Raw genomic sequence first — 20,895 nt, 5'->3', positions numbered from 1 at the left:
TAAGCGCTTACAATATGTATTGAGGACTTACATGATGTGCACCAACTGACCTTTCTCTGCCTCTATGACAACTGCGATAGCGTCTTATTTTGACTAAAATTTTATTTAAACAAAAACAGTATCGATAGTGCTTTATTCCAGAAGGCTCAACAACAGATTATTGTGTGAAAAACAGCTTAAAGATGGCCATTAATAAGAACGAATATGAATAATTGTGAGTTAGCCATAACAGTGTATTAGTTCGTTCACCTTCTAGATTAGGTTTCATGTATTATTTGTGTAAGATTTCAAGGGATGTCTGATTCATGATGCCCTTGTCAATTCCACGCTTGCTTATTGATTGATGCCAGCATGACCATGAGATTTGTGAGCTTTAACAAAAGTCACCACTGGTCCTAACTTCACCTTTGTATGGAGATAGTCTCATGCATTGCATTAGTGGGATGCTGTCGTTATCAAGGGTTGCATCATGGTTCCTTATAAAAATCCATAGCTCCACCCCTAGCTAATTTAGGACCTCGATCATTCTAGCAGCACCAAACACACAAGTCGTTATGCTTTTTTAAGCTTTTGCGAATCCATATCTAAATATGGTGGGCCTCGATCGACACCAAGCCATTGAATCATGTTACTCAATTTTCAATTTTTCATATGTCCCGACTTTAACTCGCTATCTCCTCAAACTAACCAACTTCATTCATAGCTAAATGCAAGTTTTCACTAAGCTGTAAAAGCATGAAGTCTCCTATTCCGGCATCAGCTTCAATCTTTATGAGTTCAAGTTCAAGACAGGGCACTGTAAATGACATATATTCCTAAAGTGAAAATGTGAAATTATCAGAGATTCAGAGGTAAACGCGCACATTGGTGAAGGAAAAACCAAATGACCAAAACTATCGAAATTAATAATTTTTTTAGCTACGAAATTAATTTTGTTTTTGGACAATGAAATTCGCTAAGCCCTTGATCTTTTTTCTTGGACATACTAGGTTTGTGGCAGATATGTGAAGCATGATATTCTTTTCTGGTTAGGAAAAGAGAAAAGAGAAAGGGGGGAGAATAGAAAGATATTGAAGCAAGACATCCCACGTTCCTTGAATATGTTTTAGCCTTGGTCCTATCCAAACAAAATTCCATGTTTGATCGTTCAATAATCCCGGATTTACATACAAAGCTTTGACCATAAGGTTCATAATATTGAGGCCCCTGAATAATTTTTCTTGTGTACAGTATATATATTTGTTATTAATAGAAATGAAATGTGCAAGGGACGTGAAATTTGGAAGAGAGATCTAATTTGAGATGGTGTGTAATGTGGCAATTTTTGCCAAGTTTGTCGACATATTTTCACATAGGCAGGTCGGAAGTTTACAACAACAACAAAAGCCAGAATCAGGAGACTCAAATCCATGGACTGCTGCAGGTTCATGACACTGACAAAAGAAGAGAAACAAATCCTCATACTGCTCAACTTTCTGCCATTAAAAATTCTGCTTATAGTTCACGTTAAAAAATTTGTTCTTTAATTGATCCAAGCACATTTGGAGGTCCGCAAACTCATTGACAGGCCTCGATCAAGACATGTCCCCTTGGCCTAATTCCTCGGCTTTTGAAAGCGCTTATTATACCATGTACTTCGACTTCCTAGAATAAGGTAGCTGTAGCCTGTTCCGTTCTCTTTCTTAGACGAAAACCAAACAAAACCAAAACGAAGTACTTGCTTCCAAATTCCAATCACAAAATCAAAAGCTCAAAATCTTAGTTTTTAACAGCAAAAAGAATAGCATTGTTGAAACTTGGATCCGCTTTAATTTTAATACCCTACTCTTAGCAGATCCAGACTGATCAGAATTACAATTGTACTGTCACCATTTATCTTCTCTTGAATGAAGTATAAATTGAAGTAGAAAAAATATATATTGCTACACATATCATAATGAATACTGCCACATATAGCATTTCCGATGTATTTAAAATTTTAATTTAATACATCTACTCAACTGTACATCTCTATAGACCTGTGAGCCCTTCAAGCCAGTCATCCTTCAATTGTGGGATCCTCAATCAACTGAAGAGTTTGTTTCTGCAGTTTCATCCTCACTGAAGCTAGATGGCATATCCATGATTCTAATATGCACAACGCGTCAGAAAGCGAATAGCCAAATTGAATAATACATATTAATGCTGGATATAATATTAACTATTCAACAGTTGACACCGAAAAGAACAAAAAAAAAAGATGCTCACACCACAGAATAAATTTCTGCTTGATCTCAAAAGGAAAGAGAATCAAAAGACAATACAAGTTATTAAAACTGGGATAGTATTGAGGACGTAGGACACCATCCTCTCTAGCATCTTTGTGTAATAGTCCCAAAAAAATAACAGAAACCAAAAATCTAAATGCTGTAGCAGCTTTCAAAAACTCAATGATGAATATTCTAATATGTGACAGATTCCTTTATAGAGAAACCAAGGGGAATAAGATCAAGTCAGCAAGGTCAAAACCTTGTAAAGAGTTTCTTTCATGTTTTAAGTATGAAATACCGTGATTTTATTCTTATTATTAGTCTGTCCATCTATGACATCTTTCTATAACTTTGACATCCGAGAGTCAAAATCAGTAGCAAGACAAATAACAGGTGACATATTTTATATGTGTTGTGGGAAAGTATGGCCATTTTGCAGACCACTGAACAATTAAATAGAAAAAACATAAAGTCACTATTGATTTCTAAAAAAAAAAAGAACAGCAAATATATTCAAATTGCAAACATGTAATCCATAGGATGACATATGTATTTACCCACCCTTTAATATAATTTTGACGCTCTGGAATTTGAGAATACGACACATTTGTCACATAGTCTTGTTGAGGAAAATTAACTCTGCCTTGTCTTGAAACCTTCCATCAAAATAAAAGGCTGTCAGTAAAAAGCAAAACCACCACACACACACGTAATGGTCGGCATCCATGTATTTACAGACGTATTAGTGAAAAGTATGTAGATATGCCATGCATACACATTAAGAAATAAACATTGTCCCATCAAATTCAAACTCACCGCCATTTCATTTATCTTCGTTACTCTAAGTGGATTGTGGTAGTCTTTTACCGCCTTACATTCTCCATCAACTTTCTCCTCCTAGCATATATCGAGATTAGAAAAATAGCCACAATTCATCAAAACCCGAGGACTATAGACTCGTAAGGCATAGAGTAGTACCCGTGGGATCATTGTAAAGAGTCCTCTCTCTGTGTCATGAGTTTCGGAATGCTTAGCTATAGAATTTGAGGCCTTTGACTTGGCTCTAACGTTGGGGCTACAAACTTTATCGGACTCCTTTGGCCATGGCTCTGTTATTTCACTAGTGATTTTCCTACCACGGTGGCCATGCTTAGAGCTCATTCTGTTCTTCCTATTGCCATTATAACCTGACATTCCTCCAGGGAATTTATCATACATATCCAAGGAAGAGTTTTGTCCAGCAGAAGAATTGAAATCTTTAAGATAAGTGGACTTTTGCCTCAATTTCTTGCGAGATTTCCTATCCACCATATCAACCCCATGCATCAAACCACGACTTTCCGGGTACGTATACATACCCGCGGAACTTAATTTGGAATTATATAAATCATATCTCTGCATGGCCATGAAAAGAAGGGAAAAGGTCTCATAATTGGAACAGAAGAAAAAATCAACAATACCATGAGTGTTAATAAGCATTTCCTTTGAAGATTCCAGGTAAAGAAAACCAACAAGTAAATTACCCTCCCTTGCACTTTGACACCACGGAAACAGCCATATTTTGTAAGTCATACAGAGTGACAGCACTTACAGTGCTTGGACTTGATTCCTTTTTCACTCCGAATGTGTCAGGGGACACAAGACCAACAGCATCCGCACCAATTGACGGTTCTGTAATAGCATTGAACAAAACAGAATATAAGTCTACTGTACAACACCTAATAACATCTAAAAATGCGTACATGTACAATGCACATGCACTGATGCACATATATTCGGATGATGATCCTTTTCTTTACCAAGTTTGGAAGGCTTAGATTTGGGTTAATCTGATTGATTACTCAAGAACCAAGATATTGTGCTAGTCAACCTCCACCTACTTCACTCAAACTTCATCCAAAGAAACTGAAGAATGTGAATGAAAGCAAATCATACTTGGCTTGAGACCAACAGTTCTAGGGAGCTAATCAGCAGCTTCTTTAGCCACCATGCATGAGAATAGAAAAAGTCTGAATAGGGTTTAGATCAATTTTTTTACTTCAAGTCCATACACATCTAAGTGTGGGAAAATGCAAGTAATAGCATATTACTGATTAGATAATAAAATACAGCAGATTGATGATGGGGGGACATCACAGCCAAACCTTTTAAGGTTGATGAGCGAAAGAGATAGCACCTAATCATTCCCTTTCCATAGGGCCGGATTAATTTCTTTGGAGGGAAAGCTGAGCCTGATTTCAAAAGTCTCTGACCTTTGTGTCCTATCAGGTCTCTCAGTTGTCTCTTCAGATTGCTGTTTCAGTTAGGAGTTAAAAAATTTCTTTTATGAGGTTTTTTTTTATGTTTCAGTTTCAGAAGTTTTAGTTCTAAAGAGTCTTTAATGCAAGTTGGTGTCAGTTATAGTATAAATATATGTAGAAGCCGAATGGCTGGGGATGTTGTGTTGAATAAGAATTATCAGATTTTCGGAGTTGTCCTATGATGGATTGGCGAGAAGCCTAGATTAAGGTGAGAAACCTGGGAGTGATTCCTAAATCAAAGTAGTATGGGTGTGAATCCTAGACTAGGGTATGAAGCCTGGAAGTGAATCCCAATTCCTAAGACCTGTGAGTGTTTAACCCCTAAACTTTTTGAGATTGTGATCCTGGTTTCCTAGCAGCTAGCGTGCTGCATCAATTGATTTACTTTTTCTTTTCCTTAATGCCATTTCCACCCGTTAACCCAAACCCAGGCTCCTCTCCCCATTCCATTCTCTGTTTAGAAATAGTGCCTGAGATATCATTTTCCATGACAGAATGGTCTTCCCTTAACTTGAATTTTACATTTTATAGCATAAACGATTTATTCAATTGTATAAACTGGAGGAGAGAACTCTTAAACTGAAGGAATCATGGTTCTAACAACTAGAACAACAGCTCCTAATAAGCGATAACCCTTTGGTTAAGTATAAATACAAATCACCCTAACTTGACATAGTTTTTATATCCTTATTTAATTTTATTTTGCATCAAGCCACTCAACTCGTTGACATTAGCCATTGCTAAGCTGCAAATGAAGACCTAGACATCAGTGACCAAAGCTTCATAACAGACACGCGGAAACTCACTTGTAAAACTAGTATTCTACAAAAGCATATTACTAGAAAAGGGGAAATGTGAACTGCCAAATATATGATTAATTTCAGTCACTGCTAAATGTATGAACTACAAAAAAAAAAAAAAAGGAACTGGCGAGGGAGAGATAGATTGGAAAGTTTTGATTATTTTCAGTAAAACCTTGAATCTGAACATGCAAAAGGACTTCACGATTCCACTTTTGATGCAAATAAAATAAGAAAGATCCAACTAATTGACAAAAGACATCTACATAACCGTATCCAGCTAATTTCATTCTATAAAGCCAAACAATCAAACCTGATTATCGTCCAGCTTCCAAACAATATAGAAGAACAGAAGAAATGAAAAGATCTTATAATTCTAGAGAAATCAGAACCCACAGGGAGATCCAAATTTACTCTTTCTTTATTCTACGTCTTCATGCTGCAAAATGAACGCTATTCACCATCTTTTCTTTCTGAAGTCTTCAAAACACCTTATGTTCCTCTACATTCAGATCAACCAAAACACAACTAGCATGAAGATCCCAGAAAAACACAATCTGGTATGCTATGAAGAACCCATTATGTGTATTATGAATAGAACAGACAAAATCACCGCACAACAGAACCGTGCTAAACAACTCTAACTGGAACTCAATGCATTTGGTCGACATACAAACACATGACCAATATTGGCCCCTGCCCCTGTTCTTACCAACGACATTATGCACCCATGCCATCACTATTATCTTTTCAAATTGTATCACATGATACTCAAACTTCACGCAACCATGGTGCTTCAAAGATCATAGCAGAGGGTAAAAATGTACCAAATCAGAATCCTCACTCTGGAATACTCAGACAGAACATGGAAACACAAAAAACACCAAGAAACCAGTCTCTATCTTCTTGCATTCCTGTAGCAGGATGGAAGCAAGAATTTCCAGAAAACATGACATCGAATATAGTTCCCCCATTACAAAGCATCATTTATATTTTCCCCTAACAAAAATTTCAACTAATGGGAAAAGAGAAGAGTCAGCAAAGCTAACGTTGGTAGAATAGTGATACCTCGACAGATTAGAAAGTCAAATGGAACAGATTTGTCAACATATATCCTCCACCGAAACTGTCCCTGTATCTCTAGCCATTAATTCTACCAACAAATAGTTTCACCTAGAAGATTTAAAGGCTCCAGATGTGACACTGGACTTCATTTTGATCACTATAAATTTTTGCCACCCATTTCCATCTGTCCATATTAGTTCTTGATTAAAGCATACCACAAAAGTTCCCATTCCGAAAGGAAGATCCAAACTCAAATACAGAAATATTAAAAAAATAAAAAGGTTTTGCTGTTTGCAATTGGCTTGCCTTTCCCAGAAATGAATTACATCTCCAGACTAGCCTCAACTACTTTTGCTTCTCAACCATCTTCATTGATCCACATTGATGAGGACATCATACCAACCCTTTCAAGGTTTATGAATGGAAGAGATGAAAAAATAGAGCAGCTGATCATTACCTTTCTTTATGGTTGATTAATTGATCTCAGGATTTTAATTAGCAGCTGAGAAGAAGTCTGATCCAAAGAGTTTTTAGGCTTAGTGTTATTTCAAGAGTTTACTTGTGTCTTTTTGTTTCTGTTCAGTTTAGGAGTATTAAGTTTTTATTTATTAGGTCTTTTATGTTTCAGTTTCTGAATTTCAAGAGTCCTAAAGAGTCTTAAAAGCTAGTTAGTATCAGTTATAGAACCTAGTATAAATAACTGTAAAAGCCAATGGGCTGAGATATGCTATGTTGAATAAGAATATCAGTGTTTACTGAATTTTCCTGTGACAGGATTAAGGTGAGAAACCTGGGAGAGATTCCCAAATTATAGTGTTTTGGGTGTGAAGCCTAGACTAGGGTGTGAAACCTGGGAGTGAATCCTAAATCAGCGTGTGCTTAACTTACAGTTCTTAGAGCTTGTGATCCAGGTTCCTAAGCAGCTACTGTGCTGCATCAGCTTTGGTATCAGAGCTGGACAAGCTCTAGTATTGCTAGCTCCAGCCCATAGAAATCCCATTCAGCCATGGATGCTGAAACTGTGGCTAAAACCTTGGAAGCCGTACTCGCTCAACTTGGACAGATTGAGACAAGAATGCAAGACCATGCAGCAGCCTCTGACCGGCGTTTGGCAGAACTTGAAGCATCCATTCTCAATGAAGAAGAGTGTAGGTGGAGGACGGAGACTGCAGCCTAGAAGGATTGCTCGCAGGCAGCAGCCCCTCCGGAATATTAATGGGCAAGATGGATATGATCCTGAAGAGAAAGCTTTGAGGTCTATTAAAGTTGAAGCTCCAAACTTTGATGGCCAACTGAATGCAAAGGTATGTTTGGATTGGATTTCAGACATGGACCATTATTTTGATTGGTATGAATTGTCAGAAGCTCGAAAGGTGCGCTTTGCAAAGATGAAGTTGGTGGGCAAAGCGAGGGAATGGTGGACTGGTTTGGAAAGACGACTTGCAAGGGCAGGTGAAGAACCTGTTACAGAATGGGATGAGATGAAAGAAAGGCTGAAGGAGAAGTATGTACCGTTGGCTTACCAACAACGTTTGCTGGACCAGTGGCAATCTCTTCGTCAAGGAGGCATGCCAGCTGTGGAGTATATCGATAAGTTAGAAGAATTTATGGTCAGATGTAACATGACTGAAGATCCATTTGTAACCCTTGCCCGTTTCAGAACCGGCCTTCGTCCAGAACTTCAAAGGTAGTTGATTCCTCATGAGGTGTATTCGTTGGAGCGAGCCTATCAAATTGTTCTGGAGTTGGAGCGTTACTTAAAGACCCCCACAACCATTGTGCATAGGCAGTTGGACGAACCAAGTCCTGACTTGTCTCCCAGCTCGTCTAGAACAGCACCATCTCCATTTTCCAACTCTAGTACTGCCAATTCTTTGGTGAAAACAGATAAAGGAAAGGGAGTACAATCCAGTAATCAAGGAAGGATATCTACAAGGTGCTATAGGTGTCAAGGCTATGGTCACTATGCTGTACAATGCCTAACCAAAGAGCAAGCTCGAAGTCTGTTTGCAGCCACTAAAGAAGATGAGGCTAATGTTCATAAAGAACTGGAGGAAGAAGTTTATGACCCTGAAATCCCAGCTGAAGATGATTTAGAGGAAGATGTTCAACCGAACACGGCTGTGATAAGATGCACCTTGACTCAACCTAAGGGGGCTGAAGATTGGCGGGGAACATCCCTTTTTCACACTTATGTTAAAAGGGGAGACAGAAGTTATAAGGTCATCATTGACAATGGGAGCTGCATCAATGTGGTTTCCCCTCAAACCATCTCTAAATTGGGTTTGACCCCTGCCGATCATCCTCAGCCCTACCATGTAGCATTGATTGATAAGTCTTCCATTCATGTAAAACAGCAGTGTCAGGTACCTATTCAATTTTCATCCAACAAGGACAGTGTTTGGTGTGTTGTGGTGCCAATGGATGTGGGACATTCTTTTAGGCAGACCATGGTTGTATGATCTTGATGTAACCACCTCAGGTCGTGCCAACACATGTTCTTTTTATTATGAAGGGAAGCACATCAAGCTGACCCCAATCGAGCCCAAACCGGTACTTGAATCACTCAGTAATGGGGGGCATCAGTCCAAATCCTTAAACATCCTCAATCCAAAAGATGTAGCTGAAAACGTTGTGGATTCAATGAAAGAAGATTGTTACCCAGAATATCTAATGAAGTGGAGGGACAAATCAGACTCTAACAACATCTGGGTAGGTAAGGAAGAGCTCAATATCTTCAAGAGATACTGCAACTTTATCTCACCGGAGGCGAGCTCTTTTCAGCCGGGGAGTATGATGAGGACATCATACCAACCCTTTCAAGGTTTATGAATGGAAGAGATGAAAAAATAGAGCAGCTGATCATTACCTTTCTTTATGGTTGATTAATTGATCTCAGGATTTTTATTAGCAGCTGAAAAGAAGTCTGATCCAAAGAGTTTTTAGGCTTAATGTTATTTCAAGAGTTTACTTGTGTCTTTTTTGTTTCTGTTCAGTTTAGGAGTATTAAGTTTTTATTTATTAGGTCTTTTATGTTTCAGTTTCTGAATTTCAAGAGTCTTAAAAGCTAGTTAGTATCAGTTATAGAACCTAGTATAAATAACTGTAAAAGCCAATGGGTTGAGATATGCTATGTTGAACAAGAATATCAGTGTTTACTGAATTTTCCTGTGATAGGATTAAGGTGAGAAACATGGGAGAGATTCCCAAATTATAGTGTTTTGGGTGTGAAGCCTAGACTAGGGTGTGAAACCTGGGAGTGAATCCTAAATCAGTGTGTGCTTAACTTACAGTTTCTTAGAGCTTGTGATCCAGGTTCCTAAGCAGCTACTGTGCTGCATCACACATCTATTCCAATTACATCATTTCCCAAGGAATCTTTACAAATGGAACCTCCAAAGCCACTAACCACGTAAAGGTTCAAAATCTTTTACTTCATAATAATCTATCTAGCTCTACACAACTCATATATTTGTATTTGAATCACGAAATCCCAGCTAGATTAAAATGCTCTTTCCTGTCTTCCTCTACATCAGCTCACGAAGTTCCTATCCAGATTTTAGTAGGCATGCTTCCATGAATGTACCGAGGTCAATTTGCCTGTTTTCAGGTAGATGCCTTCCAATTGTGCAATCATATTTGTACCTTTTCAAGAGCCGTATCCTATAAGTCAGGTCCGCAATTTTCCATCCTTGGGTCCCCGACAGGCATGCCTCATATCATACATTCTTAGAAGATCACAGTTGGTTGCCTGTAAGCCCAAAAGAGATCGCACAGTGCAACTTCTGCACACCTTTCAAGTATAACTGCGCAGCATCTTATGGGCTGCTGCTGTTTGGTTAAAGGGTGGTAGGTGCTTCTGGCATGTTTGGTTGGTCAGATATGATGGAGTGAAACATGAGGAGAGAAAGGGAGTTGGAAGACAATGGAGATGAGGAAAAGAGAGAGAGAGAGAGAGAGAGAGAGAGAGAGAGAGAGAGAGAGAGTGGGTGAAACTGACACTTCAGCGTGGAAGGAATGCCATGTCAGCAATGTAATATTCTTTGACGGAAAATTACCAGCAAGGACCAATCATGTGACATTAGAGAGTTCAGGGAGATTTAAGTAGAACTGAAAAGTGGGGGTGCGAAAGGTTGAGAGCATATAAGTCTAAGGACTAATTAGTATTTAGTCCAAGTAAAAAGGAGCAAACCAGGAGTCCACTGAGAGAAACATGACCTGCTAATGACTATTCATTAGCCAAATAAACTTCGCTGTTGTATGTTCTGTTTCTGAATGACTAATTCACTGGGCAAAGGAAATCTTAACCCACACAAGGAACCATAGTAATTGAAGAACTAGGTCGGCTCAATTAAAAAGGTTATCATCTGCCTGTATATGACAGGAAAGTATACCTATATCTAGTAAGGCCAAACAAAATGATAGAAACAGGATTCCCTCTGTATCAATAATTTTACGTTTTCAAAACTATGCCTCATATACTCGACAAACCTTATCCTGTGGAAAATTTTGTTTGTTATGTAATATTTACAAACACCCTAAATGCCAGTGACCATGACCATATGTTGAGGCACGTCTCTCAACTATAAGTGAGAGGTTATGACTTAGTCTGACAGACGAGTAGCTGTTCTATAACACTAAATGCCAGTAAACTCTGACTGTTCTAGCAGTTTTTCCATTTTCCTCCAAAATACCCATGTGCTCAGATTGAACTCAAAGCTCAAGCCCTTGTTAAAGGGCGAGTTTATGTTAATAACAGTTCCAAAAGCCCAAATCATTTTGTGAGAGCTTATTAAAACTCAAATTCACTTGAAGGCTCCATTGTAACATACAGAGAAAAATTAAAAAGTGGTGAAACCAGAAATCCACACAAGAAAGCAACTTCATGAGAAAAAAAGAGATAAAGAAGAGAAACTTAGAAGCTCAGATTAGATTCAAAATGAAAGACATACTCAATATTTATGTAGCTTTGCAGAACAGCAAGCCAAGATCCAAGAGTGAAAGCATCAGCCTTCGATATACAACAGCTTGCATACTCGTCATTGAAGTGTGATAACATGTCACTTTAAAGTTTAAAAGTCTTATTTCAATGTTTTTATTCAAACTGGAAATATCTACAATATTATCTATGCACCCAGCAGATCAACAATTATTAAGCATACATACTACACAATGTTCTCTGTTTAACATTTCTAAAAAAGAAATATAAGCCATTTCATGGTTTAATTGACTCTTCTTGAGCCAGTCAATGCACTTGATAATGATTAAAAATAAAAAAAATAAAATGATAATATATAGCGAAATAAGAGGTGTACAACATCATCAAGACTTTAAACAACAAGATCTGATAATATAATAATCAGGCACTAAAAATGGAAGTGTTTAAAGTAACAGAGAAATTGTTCCAACTAACCTTGCACGGGATCCATAATAGGGGATTCAAATGCACCAGGAGGAAGTGGATCGAATTCTACTCCTAACGGTGGACCATCCTCTTGAAAGTGCCTCCCAAGTTGCCTTTTAACAGCTGTAATAGCAGCATTTTCTATTTCGCCTTTGACTTTCAAATACCCTGAGGGCTTATATCCCATGTTTTCAGTACCCTTCGAACTTAAGGGTGAAAAGACCCCATTATCAGTTGCATATCTAGATGTCTCCATATCGTATGGATCTTCGGTTTGAGGAAGAAACCTATCTTGTAAAGATGAGCTACTTTCTGAAGATGTATTATCCATGCTAACTCTTTCTGTATAATGAATCCGGTTCTCACGAGTGAGATCTGCAGCTGGGAGTTCATACCCAGAAAGCCTCCGACTTTCAACCTCCCTAGGATCAACATACCTATAGTCTCCATGTTTAGTGCTACCACATGAGTCTTGCCCAAGTCCACTAGCACGATCCTGAATAACACCACTTGAACGATCTTGCCGTCCGTTAGCACATGTTTCATCCCTAGACAATCTTTTGTCTTTTAACCTTCTGTGGCAAAACCATCCAGATATCTGCTTTTCTGACAATGCTAACTCCTCCGCAAGTTGTGATTTCATTTCCTCGGTAGGATACTTATGCTCTGAAAAAAAAAATCAATTTACTTTTCCTTGAGAATTATGAAAATGGAAAACTGAGTAACGGCAACAGAAATATGGAAAAGAAGGATATTCACCATTATAAAATTTCTCCAAAGCCATAAGCTGGGCTGGTGTCTTGAGTACTCTTTTCTTATTATCAGAGGAAGCTTTATTCTCATCTGAATGAACTTCATTTGAATCTGCACATTAACCACAAAATCAAAGAGCTAAAGTAGTCAAGAAATGAAATAATAATATACAGCAGATAGATAGAGGTGTGAAAACAGATTGTTTACACAATCAGCTACCAGGTATGGATATATATTTACTTAAATGTCAACCAAATACTAGTTTCCTAGCGATAGTAAATTTAATGGCAAATAATATGCACGTACTAAAAAAATAGGAATTTGTTAAACGTCATTTGAATTGCTTGGTTGAAGCCTTAAAATATTGACTATTCCAAAAATAACTAAAACTTGATGATATGACTTATGGTTACATTAATCATTATTGAGACGATCTCTTCCACTAATTTTAAGGGATCAACTATGTGCAAATCGGTGATAGCTTCAAAATTGGGGAATATTTTATAGATGACAAGTCCATCGATATCCAAAGACAGTTCCCCTGCGTGTCAGGAGCAGATGTGCGCCCATCTACTAGCATATAACAATGAACTGTATTATTAGACTAACATATTTTGAATTACTGTAGTCATCATGATAGTCATATTGTTCTTTTTCGTTCCATACTGCTTTCTCCTTGGAAGTGATAATAGATTTGATGTAAAGTAAGTCTTTGAAATAAATCTCCAATTTATACACCACATTGTTCAAATAGATCCCCAAAGAGCACATAACTTCCCAAATGTACTTACAAGGACCAGACAGGCAACAAACTAAACTTTGGTGGTTACCCAGCTTTCCAAATAAACTAATAGATCTGAAGGTCAATGAAGAAGGGACACGCAAGAAAAACACAGAATCCTGGAAAACCCCAACTCTCTTGTCAGAACAGAAGCTATATCATCAACTATAATGTCAAATTGTAGCACTTCTCCACCACTCAAGTACCTCCTATAATTCAAAGTCCATCAAACCTCACAAAAGGGATAGAAGAAAACCAAATAGAAAAGGCTCATGCCACATTAAGATTCAAGGCGTACCAATAACTCTTGTGTCCTATACCTTTTTGTCTGTTAATTTTAATTTTTTTATGATGAAACCAAACTTTAAGATCCAGAAATTTAGACTTCCAGAACAAGACCGGACGATATTAATAACAGTAGAAACAAGCAAAAAAGACACCCACCACCAATACCATCCAGCAATGAATTTAATCTCCCATCAGAATTGGGAGAAGATGATGGAGGACTCCCAACCATATATAGAAGCAATCTAAATCTAACAGGTATTCTGACAATAATATCTCACGGATAACTCTCGTAATTAGAATTACCATAACTGTGGGTATCCCCGACTTGTTTTGTATTTAGGACAATCATAGAAAACTACTGAGACCTTCGAAATGATCGTATTAAACACAACTAGATAGCAGAAATACAACCGCTTTGAGAAGTTGGTAAAAAGTATAGACAAGTAAACACATGCCCATGAGATAAGAGAAAATTTAGGGAGCCTAAAAGCATAACAAAATACACGTTGAAGTCTAGTAGCCCCAGTTTGATTCTTACAACAATTGAAACACCCAATATTGTCGAAACCCAGATGCGGTCTTGAGTAATCTCAGATTCTTAAAAGCAACCAGTCACCCAATATCCTCGATTTGCATACAAAACACATAGAAACCCGAGCAATCCAATCCAATCCAATGCACGAAATAACATGAATCGTAACCGAAATAGAGAACCCAAGTCGGAAAAGAGAGAATACCTTCCATGGTGTGCGCGCTGAATTGGCCTTTCAGATTTGCACAGAAAATCTCTGTTTAATGTTTTGTCTTCGATAGTTTCTGCTTCTTCATCATCCAATCTCCGACCTGAATGAAAATCTGAAATAAAACTCTTGAGAGAATTTTTTGAAGAAAGATAACCATATTACACATACGAAAAGTCCTAATTACCCTGAACCACGGAATGATGTTGTTTGCTGTTTTCAATCAATGTGGCTTCTCTACTACTACTTGTCCGTCTACATGTTCATTGAAGTTTGCATTGCTCCATCTAGCTATATACTAGGCCAAAAAACTGAGGTATTTTACGTTTGATTATGAAAGTTTTGATCTCTCCCAAAATTTAATCAAGGTAGTCAAGTTAATATCATCTTCCAAAGGTTGCACCAAGGTTCTAAGAATCTCCGTTAGACCCAATTAGTCCCCGCCTAGGCGGTCACACACTGCCCAATTATGGTTTAGTCCTCAAAGCTAGGTGGGAAGCTGAAAGTCAACCGGCTAGTTCGACCAATTGACCGACTAGGCCGCTTAGTTGGCTCATAAGCAGCTTAAGTTTGAATATTTCCAGGCATACACTTGGATTTTTCCAAATCACATTTATTTTTTTAATTTCTACAATCTCATTGTCCCATTGTTGTCGAACATTTTATCCATCTTTTGAGTGTTTTCACTATATTTAAACACTATAATTCCAATTATATTTTTTTATATAAATATATGCATTCATTGTAAAAAAAAATAAAAAAACTGTCTAGTCCACGCTTAGTCCTCGAGGTGCTAGTCCCTAACTTTCCGCCTGACTAGCGCCTAGCGTTAGTGCTTTCAAAATAACTAGTGTTGTGTTGTCCATTACTTTTGAGTTCTTACTTCATTCTAAATGTCCTATGTATAATTGATGATAGCATTTTAGCTTTCAACTCAATCGGTCAATTTACCTTCCTTGAACTTTGGACATAATTTCATGTCAATGCCCATTTTGAATTCCACGCCCTCAAATTTCCACTTTCAATCAACTATGTAAGAAATGCATACTCCATGGAGTTAACTCTAAGGGTTAAAAGGATAATATAATGACATGATTACCAAGTTTCTCATAATTAAATTACCAAGATAAGGATCGTTCTCGAAAAAAAGTTTCCAATTCAAGGTGAGGAAATCCACTTTTTTCTAAAAGCACGATGAGATGATTATGTATTGAGAACCGAAATTGAGAGAAAGTTACATGAACTTGATCAAGCAAAGAAAACTAAAGAAAAAGCTAGTGTAAGGCTAGAAAGCTTAATGCAACTAACCTAACTTGAAACCTCAAAAAGAAAATTGAGAACCGAGAACCGAGAACCATAACTTATTAGACTACCTAATCTATTGCATGCATACCGAAACCGCCCTATGCAAATGGAGTTTCCCTGGGTTCGATATAAAAATAAAGGAAAAATGACTAGCAGCTCACTTGTTGGGGAAAATTTTCCCACTAGCTAGGAAACAATTTAGAAATTCCCAACAACCCAAAACACTCTAAGAGAATGTTACCACTCCCAATTGTCAAATTTTTCCATCTTTTTTTGTCCAAATTGCCCCTCCTTTAACCACTAGTAAAGCAATATCATTTTTATACACACTACAAAATATTGTATACATATTAATCACAACAATTCATCACATCATATCCTCTCTTCTTATTGGATATCTTTCAGTTTAGTGGACCCTACGGGCACCTAATGCACACATCATATACCTCCATGTGTCATATCTTTATGTCAGCATTACCAATTGAGAAGTTCACATGTTCCATAATTTGTCACACGACATATCCAACAAACTATATATATATATATATTCCACATATTTCACCATTATACATGCTTCACTTAAAAATAGAGAGATATTTTAAAATAGATTTAAAATATGTTTTTCGAGAATTTTAAAACCATATATGAATATTTGGAACACATTACATAAACCACTCGCCTCAGCACGCCACCCCGTAAACAAAACCCTAAACTGAGCTTTCTAGAAATCATCGTTGGATCTAACTCAAACTTCTTAGATAGATAGAAGAAGTCAATACGAACCCGCATGTAACACCCCCTATTTTCTAAACTCGATTACATACACATTAGGACTAATTAATCGATATTTGTCGAATCATGTAGTAAAACTGTAAAAATATGTCGATATTAAACTACTCGTCGCCACGAGCGCGGAAATGTCTTCGAAATATTTTTCCAACCCTCGGTTTTGTTTTTACAAATTTCTAAAGTTTTACTTTGTTTTAAAATATTTTCTAGAAATAAAATTTCATATTGGGTATTTGTTTTTGGGCATTAAAAAGAGCCCACACTTTCTACTTAAAAACCCATGACTCGGCCCAAGGTCCGAGCCCAATTTATTTTCCTTTAAAACCCACTTCCTCTCTTTCTTCTTCGATTTTTCGCTACATCACTCAGTTCTCTCTACCTTCCATAGAGCCACCATTTTCTCGTCTCGCGCCGCCACCGTCCGGCCAGACTAGAGTGGCGGACCACCACTAATTTCTCCCTCTCGTCAAGCTCTACAATAGCTCTCAACTTCTTGTGGGATTCAAGATTATTTTCTTTTGGATTGAAATGGAGGCAGTGAGATGCAATCAATGGGTCTCCGGCTAAGATCGAGCTCTAATGACCTCCTTCTTCTAGTGTTGGTGATTTCGAAGCCCTAGTTATGTTTTACGTCCATTTCACTATTTAATTTACTTGAATCAGAGACTTATCTTTCTTCTCTGCTACTGTACCTTTGAAACCACCTTGTTGTCACCAGTGGCGGAACCAGGATCAAAATGCAACAAGGGCTTCATTATAAACACACATTTATTTAATTGAAAAGTATTTAATAATTAAAAATGATGTAGTAAATCTTTTCCCGCAAACACTTGCATAAAATGCGATACAATACAATATAGAAAGTACATTAATAAGAACTAACTAAATTTTACTCTACGAGGACCCAAATTTTCAAAATCTTTAATCACCGCCTCATTATCAACCGCTTCAGCAAATTCATTCTCAATGTGAAACACCGTACAATCATCAAGAAAGTCGTCTTCTATCTTGTTTCTGAGTTTGTTCTTTATTATGTTCATAGATGAAAAAGCTCTCTCTGTAGTTGCAGTGGATACATGAAGAGTCAATACTAAACAAATCAACCTAAAGATCATTGGGAAAAACTCTAACTTTCTTGTTTGAACAAGTTTCCGACATAGATCAGATATAGAATCTAAGTTGTGAAATGCCACATCCTCAATTATATGTTTCTTATAGTAAGCACATTCCAATTCTAGAGTAAGAAAGTCATCTGCATAAAATCTTGAGGATAAAAGCTATTAGCAAGAAGAAGTACCTTTTTCAGATTCAAAGAGGCTGAACTTATTATGAGGATCCAAATTTGAAGTGAGCATAAGGAGTTCATAAGATCTCTCATTGAACCTCTTATTTAGCTCACTCAATTGAAAATCAAGTACAACGTTAAATACCTCTATGCAAAAGTGGTGCTCAATGGTAATAAAACTCTTTTGTTGACATGGACGACCGGTGCCATCCAAGTAAAGAGCACTCATATCAGGCATATCGATGATATGTGTCTCACAGAAAGTAGTAAGGGCTGCCACAAAATCATTCCAACCATCATCTCTCATCTCTTGAATAAGTGATTTTGTATGTGCAACAAAATTCAATGCATCGGACGTCAATGGCTTTTCGCTGTACTGTTTGACAAAGATGTTATGTGACTTTCATGACTGTATACATCAAAATAAGGCAAAACACAAACTCAAAAGATCTCATTGCTTTAAGAATACCACTAGCTTCTCCCTGAATAGTTAAGGTTGTAGTCTCCATGATATGAACCAAAGTAGTAAAAGTTGAACCAAATAATTCAATGATACTCTTAATTGACCGAAAATGAGAGCTCCAACGGGTAGTACAAGCCCGTTGCAAAGTACTTGTTTGGTTACAACCCTTTCCTGTTTTATGCAGAAATACTCATGTAAATATTATATTACAATAGGTGACAAATTGGATACATATTTACAAAATTAAGAAGATTGGTGATGTGTGTGGCAAACTGGCAATAAGTATACGGTTTTCCCAAAATATCAATCAATCATCTTTTGCATAATAATACAAATATCCTACTGACATGTACATGTATTTGAAGTAACCTTTTTTTTTTCAAGGGAAGTCATGTATATGTTGCTATCACATTGAAGTATATATCTGACATAAATGACTTTTATCAAAGAGAAAAAGAGAACTGATGAATAAAATTGATAATGAATGACCAAGGGTCAGAACAATAAGAAATAGGTATCTACTAATTCGGTGCATATATATAGAATTAGGTCTCCATATAGATTTATGAGTTCAGCAGACTATGAATTCAAAGATTGAGTTTAGTACGTGTTTAATAAAAAATATATAATCGGAGTTCAAATTTCGAGTAAAGGTTGTACCTGTTTGAAGGGTACCAAGAGCAATTAAATCTTGGATTTCGTCTTCTTGAACATATTTTAACTCACCCTTGCGCTTAGCAGAGGAATCAACGAAATTCACAATCATAACAAGAGTAGAAAAGAAGTGACAAGTATCATGACAACATTTTGCTGCCCCATTTAATGCTAGCTGCAAACGGTGAGCAAAACAATGGATATAATATGCATACATACAATCTTCAAGAAACAAAGCTTGTAAACCATTCCAAATGCCACTCATGTTGCTAACTCCGTCATATCCTTGACCACATATATTTTCCACTTGCAAATTGAACATACCAAGAACTTTGACTATCTCTAATTTAAGAGTTAAAGAGGTTGTGTGTCAAGTACACTCACTATTTTAAAGAACCGTTCTTGGATTAAACCACAACGATCAACAAACCTCAAAACAATAGACATTTACTCCTTACCTTATACATCAACTGAGTCATCAACAAGAATCTAAAATTTTACATTACCAACTTCTTCACGAATCTTTTGCCTCACTCTATTGCCTAGAAAATTCAAGAGCTGCTTTTGAATAAGTGGAGGGGTGTACTTGGCATTTCCATGACCACTCTCCAATATAGCTCTATGATCATCAGTAGCCATTCTTCCATAAGACTTTCTAACTTGCTGAAAATTTCCAGCATTAAGAGAGCCTTCAGATTCGTTATGGCCTCTAAAAGCTTGTCCCTTGTTTGCTAATAATCTCAAACTCTCAATTGTAGCCTTCAACTTATAGCGATTATGCTCCACCTCTTTTTTTGTTTGTTTAACAAAAACTCTCTCAAGTTGTGTAGCCAAATTTCTCAATGAGTGCCACTTCTCCATGGCTTCATGATGTGGATCATTTATAGAGCTAACATGTTGTTTAAGGATATTCTTACTCTTCCAAGTTCTCTGCCCATCAACAGTAAATGCATGATATTGAGCATTTTCTTTATCAAAAAGAAAACATGGGAAACAATATATCTTATTTTCCTTCTACAAGTACTCAAGCCATGGATGACCTTCAAAGCACTCATACTTGAATGCCCACTTTTGCTTCCCATGTTGTGAGAGTTTATAGCTTTTAAGCTTAGGTTGACAAGGACCCAATAAAATGTAAGCTTTTTGAACAGCTTCACACCTATCTACATGAGACATTCATATAAGACACCGTTTTCCAAGGTCACGTTCAATGGCATTGACATTGCCATTTGGATCAAACACACTCCTCTGAGTCCTCTGAAGACATTTGTTCAGTTATTATAGAAGCCTGTGAACTTGAACTAGATGATGGTTAAACATTGTTTCACTAAGCCATGAATTGATCAGTGAAGTTCTAGGCCGTTTAACACACTCAATTAGCTAATCAGAGTGATCAGAGATTCTGAGAAACATACATATATTTAAAATACTAACAAGGCTCAATCCACAAATCCACACACATCAAACTAATTCAATTGAAAATCCTAAACTTCTCAAATCATCATGGAAACTATAAAGCATACCAGAATGGGATTAAAATCACCTAATCCTATAGCCTAATAATCACATATATTTGAAAAATCACCCTAGATTCAACAAAATAAGATTTGCAGAACTTTAAGAATATGGGATATTCATACCTTGGAGCTGTGGGTAATTGGGGGAATCACCTAACAATCCCCTTTTGAGTATGATTTATCTTGCATGGGGATTAAGCTTCCCTTAATTGAAGAAGGGAGAATGCTAACAGAGAGAAGCCTTGAGCAGTTGAGCCCTTGACTGCGAGTTGTCCAGGTATAATACTAACTTATATATCTTTTTTTCCAGCATATATATAGTTTTTTTATGCTTAAAAAAACATCATGGGCTGGTTCCGCCACTGGTTGACGCCGTCATCTTTTGAATTCAGGCAACATCTTTGATCTCTAACTACATAAAGGTGAGTCCAGTTCTTCTCTTCCACTCCCAATTTGTATTTCCTTTCAATTCTTTGCTTTTCTTTCGATTTGAGCCTAATCC

General features: G+C 37.0%; 2 protein-coding genes across 3 annotated transcripts; both read right to left on the bottom strand.

The window, feature by feature from the left end:
* Nucleotides 1–1,765: 1,765 nt before the first annotated feature.
* On the bottom strand, nt 1,766–14,514 carry LOC126787649 (uncharacterized). Of its 2 annotated transcripts, none has more exons than XM_050513537.1 (8): nt 14,378–14,514; nt 12,578–12,682; nt 11,828–12,484; nt 3,841–3,920; nt 3,228–3,644; nt 3,066–3,146; nt 2,811–2,905; nt 1,766–2,127 (listed from the first exon to the last, which is right to left on the bottom strand). In XM_050513537.1, the coding sequence occupies exons 1-8, from the start codon at nt 14,382–14,384 to the stop codon at nt 2,061–2,063; spliced, it is 1,509 nt and encodes a 502-aa protein (XP_050369494.1). In that variant the 5' UTR covers nt 14,385–14,514; the 3' UTR covers nt 1,766–2,060. The 2 variants fall into 2 exon arrangements, with proteins under 2 accessions (XP_050369494.1, XP_050369495.1); XM_050513538.1 differs by lacking the exon at nt 14,378–14,514 and adding an exon at nt 13,055–13,107 and having other exon boundaries at nt 12,578–12,684.
* A 2,838-nt stretch (nt 14,515–17,352) lies between these two features.
* On the bottom strand, nt 17,353–20,052 carry LOC126787237 (uncharacterized). Its single transcript, XM_050513151.1, has 5 exons — nt 19,917–20,052; nt 19,383–19,844; nt 18,883–19,218; nt 17,772–18,068; nt 17,353–17,726 (listed from the first exon to the last, which is right to left on the bottom strand). The coding sequence occupies exons 1-5, from the start codon at nt 20,050–20,052 to the stop codon at nt 17,353–17,355; spliced, it is 1,605 nt and encodes a 534-aa protein (XP_050369108.1).
* Nucleotides 20,053–20,895: the final 843 nt, after the last annotated feature.

The sequence above is a fragment of the Argentina anserina genome, chromosome 3 (assembly GCF_933775445.1).
Source record: "Argentina anserina chromosome 3, drPotAnse1.1, whole genome shotgun sequence".
Classification (NCBI taxonomy): Eukaryota; Viridiplantae; Streptophyta; class Magnoliopsida; order Rosales; family Rosaceae; genus Argentina; species Argentina anserina.
This window is presented reverse-complemented; position numbering and strand designations above follow the sequence as displayed.